The 10,343-nt window shown below is 35.8% G+C and overlaps 1 protein-coding gene across 1 annotated transcript in view; it reads right to left on the bottom strand.

Annotated features, from left to right (window-relative positions):
• Positions 1-5,973: 5,973 nt before the first annotated feature.
• SLC35A3 (solute carrier family 35 member A3) overlaps positions 5,974-10,343 on the bottom strand; it is a 50,987-nt gene continuing 46,617 nt past the window's right edge. Inside the window, exon 7 of the mRNA XM_017865137.1 lies at positions 5,974-7,038. Within this exon, the coding sequence (XP_017720626.1) occupies positions 6,948-7,038 (91 nt within the window). The 3' untranslated portion in view covers positions 5,974-6,947. The remainder of the gene's footprint in view (positions 7,039-10,343) is intronic.

Here is a 10,343-nt window from a genome sequence, read left to right as displayed (position 1 = left end):
AAACTTTAGCCTAAAGGTAAAAACCCTCAATTATTAGAAATCATGTTTGTACATGTGTTATCTTTTAAAAGAGCAAACACACACACACACAGATTTTGTGTGTAAATCACACAAGTCTGATTTAGTACGTTTAACTGAACCTCTTAAATACTCTACATTTAAAGCTGGGGTGTCCAATCTTTCGGCTTCCCTGGGTCACCCTGGAAGAAGAAGAAGTGTCTTGGGCCACATATAAAATACAGTAACACTAATGATAGCTGATGAGCTTAAAAAAAATTGCAAAAAAATCTCATACTGTTTTAAGAAAGCTTACAAATTTGTGTTGGGCCACATTCAAAGTCATCCTGGGCTGCATGCAGCCTGTGGGCCATGCGTTGGACAAGCTTTAAGTATATTTTAACAAGTGAATTTTCAGTGATTATCACAAAACACTGTAAGAACATTCATTACTCTTTTAAACCTGCAGTGAATTCTACCTTTCAAAAGAGGAAAGTGTATATCTAAGATAAACTGTGTATTTCCAAAAGAACACCTTGTTATTTGTTAACGAGTATAATAGCTTTCAGTAAGTTTTATCTTTCTAGCCAGAATTGAGGGTGAACTTGGGAAACCCCAGAATTTGCAATGACCAAAACACTCTCAGCCATAGTAGAAGCTCAAATCTTTGGTAATTGAGGGCAATTTATTTCTTCCTTGCTATTTTCTTTTCTAGAGTGTATATGTAATCTGTCCTGCCTTAAACGAATTCGCTTTTTAAAAACTGTAAGAAAGACCAGTATGGGCTGGGTGTGGTTGCTGACGCCTGTAATCCCAACACTTAGGAGGCCAAGGCAGGCAGATCACTGAAGCTCAAGAGTTTGAGACCAATCTGGGCAACATGGCGAAACCCCACCTCTACAAAACAATACAAAAATTAGCTGGGCATGGTGGCGCGCACCTGTATTCCCAGCTGCTTGGGGGACTGAGGCTCCTGGGAGCATCGCTTGAGCTCTGTCAAGGCTGCAGTGAGCCAAGATTGTGTCATCGCACTCCAGCCTAGGCGATGGGAGGAAGACCTTGTCTCAAAAAAAAAAAAAAAACACAAAAAACCCCCAAAAAACCCCACCCCCACCAGTATGATTACTAATGCTGGTCACTATCAGTCTCTTTTGAAAGGCAGTATTGGCTGGGTGCAGTGGCTCATGCCTGTAAACCCAGCACTTTGTGAGGCCGAGGCAGACAGATCACCTGAGGTCAGGAGTTTGAGACCAGCCTGGCCAACATGGTGAAACCCCATCTCTCCTAAAAACACAAAAATTAATTGGGCCTGGTGGCGTGGCCTATAATCCCAGTTACTATGGAGGGTGAGGCAGACTTGCTTGAACCCAGGAGGTGGAGGTTCCTACAGTGAGCCAAGATCACACCACTGCAGCGTAAGTGACAGAGCGAGATGCCATCTCAAAAAAAAAAAAACAGGTAGTATTATCTATAAGATTCAGATTATATTTTTGCGTAGCACTGGAACTTGAGGATTGTGATATATTTCCAACAAAAGAAGTACTGTAATACATAAAAGATTATTAAACATTTTTAGTTAGTGCTTTTCATGAGAGGTTACCAAAGAAAATATACATTTTAAAATGCTGGCACTTCCGTGATTTTTCACAAAGTATTTTGTGTAAGGTTACTTCAGCAGTAGAGACAGGACTAAAATCCTGCTGTATATTATCGCAATTGATCTCCATGCATTCCACTGACGGTCACAATTGAAGCAATTATATCCAAATTATGAAGAAAATATATACCAAACTTCTATAATTACTTAACCTTGAGGCTAGCCTAGAGATATTTAAAACAAAAAATGTTAGGCTGTTATTAACATAAAGATAAATTCTAACTAGTTTAAATAAACCCAATATTTCTTTTTTTGTTGTTTCAGTTTTTGTTTTTTGAGACAGTCTCACTGTCACTCAGGCAAGAGTCCAGTAGTGTCATCATGATTTACTGCAGCATCAACTTGCTAGGCTCAAGCAATCCTTCTGCCTCAGCCTCCTGAGAAGCTGGCCCCACAGGTGCATGCCAACATACCTGGCTACTTTTATTTTTAAGATTTTTTTGTAGAAACAAGGTCTCCCTATGTTGCCCAGGCTGGCCTCAAATTCATGGGCTCAAGCGATTCTTCTGCCTTGGCTTTCTAAAGTGTCAGGATTACAGGAATGAACCACTGCACCTGGCCAACCCAGTCTTGCATGCTACAGTATGGGCTAGAGAAAAGGAAGAAAGATCACATGTGATAGTGATAGAGGTACTACAGAGCTAGAGAAAAAGATCAGCAATTCATTTCTGATATATAAAGAGAGAAGACTAATTCATAGGTTAGGTCATAGACACAGGTAAATAGGAAAATAAGGAAATATAGAAAAAGATTTGTATAGAGTTCTTTATGAAAATAATCTATTTCAATAAATCTATTAAATAGGTAATAGCTGGATACCAAAATGACAAGAGAAGTTTATCAATTAAAAGCCATTTAACAAAAGACCAGTTTATACATTCCTTTCAATTATGTCCATAAAAAATTTAAATATACAAATTACATTCTCAAACCCAAAAGAATCTTTCTAAACAAATGAAATACAGATATAGACAAAGTCAGGATCCAAATTATTTTAAAAGTTTTAAATTACAGTAAATTATATTTTGTAATTACAAATGAAACAACAAACTGACAGTTTTATACAATTGTTAAAGTTTCAAAAAGTTCTGTGATGGAGCAATAGTATCACAATTTATTTAAGTAAGCACTGTTCACAAATGTTTATGCTTTTGTAATATACCTATTTTAATTTTGTTAATGAATTTAAAGAGCTAATGTTGAAACAACCAAAAAAATAGAAATGTATTTATTCTTAAAACATCCTAATTTTGCCCATGTGTCTAAAGTTGTGAATTACAGGAACATCCTCCAGAAAAATCAGGTATTTGGTAAAGCAAGGCACATAGGACCAGATTTTGATAAACGTGCTTGTTCTCTGCTCCTATAACTACTTTAAATAACCTGGAGATTCATAAGATGACTTTCAATATAGCATAAATAACTTTTATAAACCTTTTTTATGTAACGTATTCACCCATGATAATTAAATATTATAATGTGAATGTGTAAATCAAATGAGCGATGCTAAACCCTTTAAGAAAAAACCCAACTCAGTTTAATGACTGTACAATGAAATTTTAAAAGTTCAATAATTTGATATGTAAGAATAATCAGTATTACAGTAAGTGTAGAGAACATAACCAGTTTCCTTTCAGATTATATCTCCTTAGAATTTAAATATCAAGCTACTTTTCCTTCCATGAAATTATATGACATTCAACATAAACTGATGTAAACATTTAAGTTTTGCATCTCTAAACTATATATTCCACCATAAAAGTAGCCTATAACATCTCTAAAATCACTTATTAAAGAATTGGTAATATAATACTGCCGTGTTGAAACATCCATCTGTTGCATTTCAAACTTTTCTTCCCAAATACCATATTCTTAATTTTTAAAAGAACTATTGATTGGCACTCTTCTCCCATGAGTTAGCACATTTTCACATTGAACAAAGTAGTTGCGTGATAACAAATAAAAAGTATAGGAATTTAAATAATGACGGGAGTCATCATTATAAAAGCTTGATACAGTAAGGCCTGTGGAGGTCATCAAATTACACATCACACACATAAGGAAATGGCATTATCTGTGTATGTGACATGATCCTAGGGCATAGGTCTACCTTCTCATGTATGATTACTTTTTTATGAATTAAAAATTATAAACTACATAGCCCAATCTCTAATAAACATTTTCAAACCCACTAGAAAAGCAAAATATAAATTATGCCTGCCTAATAAAATCGTGCTTTGAAAATATACTTGACTACTTTGTCCATTTTACAATTCCTGTTTACATTTTATAACTTTCATTAGGAATTTTGAAAATTGTGTTTTGACACCTAAAATGTGTTACCACTGTAACTAACATGTCTAATATCTAATTTACTAAGTTTTTTAAATTATTAAAATAGAAACAGAATAAACCTGATTAAATATGAATGCACACTGCATTAATACATTTAAGTACCCAACCAATACTTCAGTGTGCGCTAAACATAAATCATATTTCATCTTGAATTCTGTGCATTTGCAGGATTTAGATTTTACGTAGCAGTAATTAATAATGTAAGTCTGAATATTATTGCAATCTAAAACTACCATGTTCAAAATGTGGTGAACTTATTAAGCAAATTCTAAAGGGTGATTACTGAAAATCATGTTGGGCATCCAGAAAGTTTGCTTGGTACCAATTTGGAATCACCACCAAAGTGATTTTAAGATTTGGTAATTTTAAATGCTTTTAAACTTTGGATGGAATTGATGAGCCCTGCAATCTGTAGATTACTACTGCAAAAGCAAGGTAACACTACCAGTTCACGTTAGGCAAGTGTACCTAACAGTTTGTAATATAGTATTTTTGAGTCAAATTTTAATAAAATCCATGAGAGCTATATAAAATACTTATTTTTTTACAGTTTTATATCTATTAGAACAGTCTTTAAAAATATATACAGTATAGGCCGGGCACAGTGACTCACATCTGTAATTCCAGCTACTCAGGGGCTTAGGCAGGAGAATCCCTTGAACCAGGGAGTGGGAGGTTGCAGTGAGCCGAGATCGGGCCACAGCACTCCAGCCTGGCGACAAAGTGAGACTCTGTCTCAAAAAAAAAGTCTTACTTTTTTCATTCATACTGCGGGTGTGTGTGTGTATACATACACACACACACACACACACACATATATATATATATTTAATTTTTTGTGTGTGTGTGAGACAGTCTTGCTCTGTCATCCAGGCTGGAGTGCAGTGGAGCGATCTTGGCTCACTGCAACTTCCAACTGGCGTGTTCAAGAAATTCTCCTGCCTCAGCCTCCTGAGTAGCTAGGACTACAGGCGTGCACCACCATGCCCAGCTAATTTTTGTATTATTGGTAGAGATGGGGTTTCACCATGCTGGCCAGGCTGGTTTCGAATTCCTGACCTTGTGATCCACCCACCTCAGCCTCCCAAATTGCTGAGATTACAGGCGTGAGCCACAGCGCCCAACCAGTAAAATACTTCTTATACTCAGTAATTCTGTCTATAGTTAATAATTAAATTAAACCCATATTCAAATTATAGAAAGCATTTTTGCCCACCAAATCATCTTACCATTTATAATATATTCTCTCCTCTCCCTTTAACCAACTTATTAAATAACTCTTGTAATCTGCATCCTCAGCTCCAGTGTTCATTAAAAAGGAAAAAAAACCACTATTTTAAAGCAAAATGGTGGCTCCTTCTCAGTAGCTTTTTTTTTTTTTTTTTTTTTTTTTTTATTTTTTTTTTTTTTTGAGACAGAGTCTCACTCTGTCGCCCAAGTTGGAGCACCAGTGGTGCAATCTCCGCTTACTGCAACCTCTGCTTCCCGGTTCAAGCGATTCTCCTGCCTCAGCCTCCAGAGTAGCTGGGACTACAGGCACGCACCACCATGCCCAGCAAATTTTTGTATTTTTGGTAGAGACGGGGTTTCACCATGTTGGTCAGGCTAGTCTCAATCTCTTGACCTTGTGATCCACCTGCCTCGGCCTCCCAAAGTGCTGGGATTACAGGCGTGAGCCACTGCACCCGGCCTTCTCAGCAGCTCTTGTGGGAACACAGAAAGGGAATTCAAAATTTGGCTACCTCTCCCACTCGTGTGATCAGGGAAGAACAGGCTTATGAGAGACCTAAAAAATTCTTCCGAGCAGCTTTGGATTTAAAGTTATAGCGCTGTTTAAAATAATGTAATATGGCAATCTGGAATGTCTCCAAGAAAAGTCATTTTGGTCTCAGTCACTGACATCTGTACTATTATTTGTTTGAATGTTCTTTTTGTCAACAGTTGTAAAGAAGTTTTTACAGATCAATGAGTAAAATGTTCATTTAATAACTTTCTAACTATATACAGTATATGCTTGATAATTCAAAACTCTCCAAATGTAGATATGATAGAATAATTATTTCAAATTATTAAAGGAGTATTTAATCCTTTTAAATTACATTTTGAAAATTTAATGGCAATTACAAATTTTAATTTAAAATAATATTAAGGATTTAATCTGATTTACAGAAATAAAATGCAATGAAAAGATTAGGGGCTAACCTCCCATTACTATAAAATTCTCTGGCTAGCACAGGAGCAACTGGATTGCTTTCAGCAGTCTTGAAGCAATAAAATATCTTAAAATTCATATGGAGAAATAGTATGTATCTCTACATTAAATTTAGATATGACATTTATTCTCTGACAAATCAGACCCAGAATATTACTTTATTAATTTTATGTAATTGAACAAAAAACATTTAGCCATCCTTCATTTAGTAATCTTTTGCATAAATATAAAAATCTCTGATAAGTGAAATGTTTTTTCAAATTATACTTCTATTTTTTCACAGCTTTATAGGTAATTATAGTTTTCAAACTTTAAATATTTCATGTGATTTGATATATCTGTACAGAAAGAGTAAGATAAAAACATTTAATAACATTAAATCTAATTTGCAAAAATTGGTATCTGACATTTGTTGTGTGCTCTTGCAAAGAGTGCATAGGACATTTCTGCAGCAATCAAAAGGTAAAATCTTTTAAACTCAGATTTCAAGTTTTCTCTAATATTCCTTCTAATTCTAATCCCTAGAAATACTTTCAAGTTTTGATTTCTAGATGCAATGTGTTTTGTTACATATACACATATTTTATCCTTAAACTTTTAAAAAAACAGTATGATCAGATTCAGCATGATGATATCTTCACAGACTCTGTAGAAGTCCTCTGTGCAAGATTAATGTCGAGATTCCTAGTGCACCATCGTGAAAAACCAGTTAAAGATAGTATACAACTATGCTTTAGTGGGATTTCCTGCAGGTTTGGGATCATAACCATATAAAAAAGTAGCTGTTATTACAAGGATGGCTCCAAGGAAAAAGACACTGAATAAGACGAAGACAAAATAAAAAAGAGAAAATCAGATTAAAAGCAGAATAAGTTTCTTCTATTTCTTTACTATAAAAACAATTATAATTTGGGGAAAAATGTTCCAGTAACACAGCTAACAAATCTTGAGTACCTACTACATTCCAGGTATCTGGCTAAGTGCTTTATATGCATTATTTCATTGAGTTCTCACAGCAACTCTATGAAGATGTACTAATATTCACTTTTTACACATGAGGAAACAGTTTTAAAGAATTTAAAGAACTTATCTAAAGCCCCATAACTTCAAGAGGATTCAAACGCAGGTATGTCTAACTCTACAGCCTGTACTCTCGTCCACTGCACTATACTGTCTTCTAAAACAAAGATATTTTAACTTCTGTATTTCACCTTAATAGGGATTTTGTATGCAATACATTCAATAACAAAAGGTCTTAATTCTTCAGTTGAACATATGAAAGGAAAATTTTATTCTGTCATGTTAAACCAAGGTAAAGTTTAGTTTAAAATCCAAGATAGTAATACTCAAAACTCAGGACCACTTTTTATAGGATGCTTTACAAAAGGAAATTACATTAAATGCAGGGAGTTCTTGGTTTCCTCTTTATCCTATGTATCTATAGATACAGTCTACCTTACGATACATTGGAAATGAAGACTGGATATGTGAACTAGACTACAAATATTAACTTTTTTTTTTTTTTTTTAAAGACAGGGTCTCACTCTGTTGCTCAGGCTCTGGAGTGCAGTGCTGTCATCATGGCTCACTGCAGCCTCAACCTCCAGGGTTCAAGCAATCCTCCCAGCTCAGTCTCCTAAGTAGCTGGGACTACAGGTGCAAACCACCACACCTGGCTAACTTTTCTATTTTTTGTAGAGCCGAGGTTTCACTTTGTTGCCCAAGCTGATCTTGAACTCCTGGGCTCAAGTGATCTGCCTCAGACTCCCAACATGCTGTGATTACAAGCATGAGCCACTGTGACCGGCCTGAATCTTAACTTTTATTTATTTTTTTGAGACGGAGTCTCCTCTGTCACCCAGGCTAGAGTGCGGTGGTGTGATCTCGGCTCACTGCAACCTCCGCCTCCCAGGTTCAAGCAATTCTCCTGCCTCAGCCTCCCATGTAGCTGGGATTACCAGTGTGCACCATCACCCTCCACTAATTTTTTGTATTTTTAGTAGAGACAGGGTTTCGCCATGTTGGCCAGGCTGGTCTCGAACTCTTGACCTCAAGTGATCTGCTTGCCTCAGCCTCCCAAAGTGCAATCTTAACTTTTAATGTGTACATTTTTAAAAATGCTATTATAGAGACATAAGCTAGTTTTGGATTTAAAGTTTCTACTAATAGTCCAAAGCTATGCTCCTGTTTTTAATTGTCTGTAAATGAAAAATAATTACTAATCATTATTAAAAGGCCCTTCATAATATGGTCCCTCCAAACTCATCCTCCCCACTTCATGCCACCCAATCTATAATTCAGCCACTCCACTCAGTGAACACAACCTACACCTTCTTGACAGTGTCTTTAGAGATACTATTCCTTCTGTCCACAGTTTCCTTGCTTCTTAGAAAACCCTTATTCATAATTCAGGTCTAATGTCTCCAAGACTCACTCCCCTAGGCAAAACTCCCCTAGCACAACACTTACCACACTGCCATTAAATGATGCATAAGTCCACTCCCCTGCTCAACCACGTGCTCTTCATTCACTGTGGTACCCACAGTGCCTAGCATATACAGGGAGCTCAGTAATTATCTGTTATGATTAATAACTAGATTTGACTTGATGCAAATGGTTAACTCTTCAAAAGACTTGAATGCAGTTATACATACAACGTTATTAGGATAACATAAAACATCCTATAATGTATCTTGAAGAAACTGCTACCACATTAATATTTGGTAATTATTAATTACTAGACACTGTCTTCATTAGTCATTATGAACTATTCTTAGCTTTCTGGAACTTTGGAATGGCATGGACTGAAAGTTCATGCTCAACTGAAAGATTCTATGGTCTACCTTTGTATCCACTGCAGAAATCCTTTCTATAGTATCTTTAGCAGGATCTACTTGAATACCTAATAATGTCAGGAAACACCTGTTTCTCAAGCCAGCAATTTTTAGATGGTTCTGAGAGAGAAAATTGTCCCAGAAAAAAATATATATATTAGGAAAAAACTATCAGAATGTAATGATTACTTCAAGGATCTGAGCCCCCTCTAACAGAATTATTATATGTATACTTCCATTGTTGCATTGATCATACTGTTATAATTTATTTATTCACATCTGTCTTTGCAATCACTTGATGGTCACCAAACCTTGATGACCTTGAAGACAAGAAATTGTGTCTCATTCATGCACTCCTTTTCCAGGAGCTAGCAAGGTGGCCAGCGGGCACATAGTAGACACTTAATAAACTTTTGATGAAAGAATAAGCAACCCTAAATGGAAGAATGGTAACATTAATAAGCAAAATAACAAGCACAAGAAAAATAATTTAGGGAAGTGGGTAATAGTGATATTGTATCAACGGAGATGTCTAACAGTCAATAGAATAAAGGGATCTAGAGTTTAGGTGAAATTTGAACTTATCTTCCTAGAGAAGACAGATATGACATGGCAGTGGATGAGATGGCCGAGAGAGTGAGCAAGGATTGACAAGCTACCAAAGGGACAATCAGAAAGGCAAGTATAGGCATACCATTTCAGAGAAGCCAAACAAACAAAAAACCCAGTTTCAGGAGGTGGAGTGAGGCTAAAGGCAAATATATTATTACATTTAGGATAGAATTGAATGAAGATTGAGAAAATGTCACTAGATTCATTACTGAAAATGTATTATCCACAAAGGTAAGATGCATAAAGACAGAGGGGCTTAGTTACCTATTTTAGGAAAAAGAATCCATCTTCTCCATCTGGCTGAGTGTCCTGAGCATATTCTCAAAATATTCATTCATTCATTCGTTCGTTCGTTCGTTCGTTCGTTCATTCAATAATGGCAGTATCATTGTCTTTTCTCTTTCTATCTTCAACCCAACAAACCTTATATACTTCCTCAGAAACATGAATTTACAGGCAGGCATATATCTCATTGCCAAACTACTAATCCTTTGTCCCTCTGTTGGCTTACTTGTTCATTTATTTGTTTATTCTCTGCATAATTCAAAGATTTAATTACCTCAGCCTTACATAAGGTTCATTTTTTTTTGTTTTTGTTTTTTGTTTTTTTTTTTGAGACGGAGTCTCGCTCTGTCGCCCAGGCTGGAGTGCAGTGGCCGGATCTCAGCTCACTGCA

This window comes from Rhinopithecus bieti, unplaced genomic scaffold (genome assembly GCF_001698545.2).
Source record: "Rhinopithecus bieti isolate Rb0 unplaced genomic scaffold, ASM169854v2 scaffold_78620, whole genome shotgun sequence".
Taxonomy (NCBI): Eukaryota; Metazoa; Chordata; class Mammalia; order Primates; family Cercopithecidae; genus Rhinopithecus; species Rhinopithecus bieti.
The sequence above is the reverse complement of the archived record's forward strand: the minus strand, read 5'-3'. Positions and strand labels throughout refer to the sequence as shown.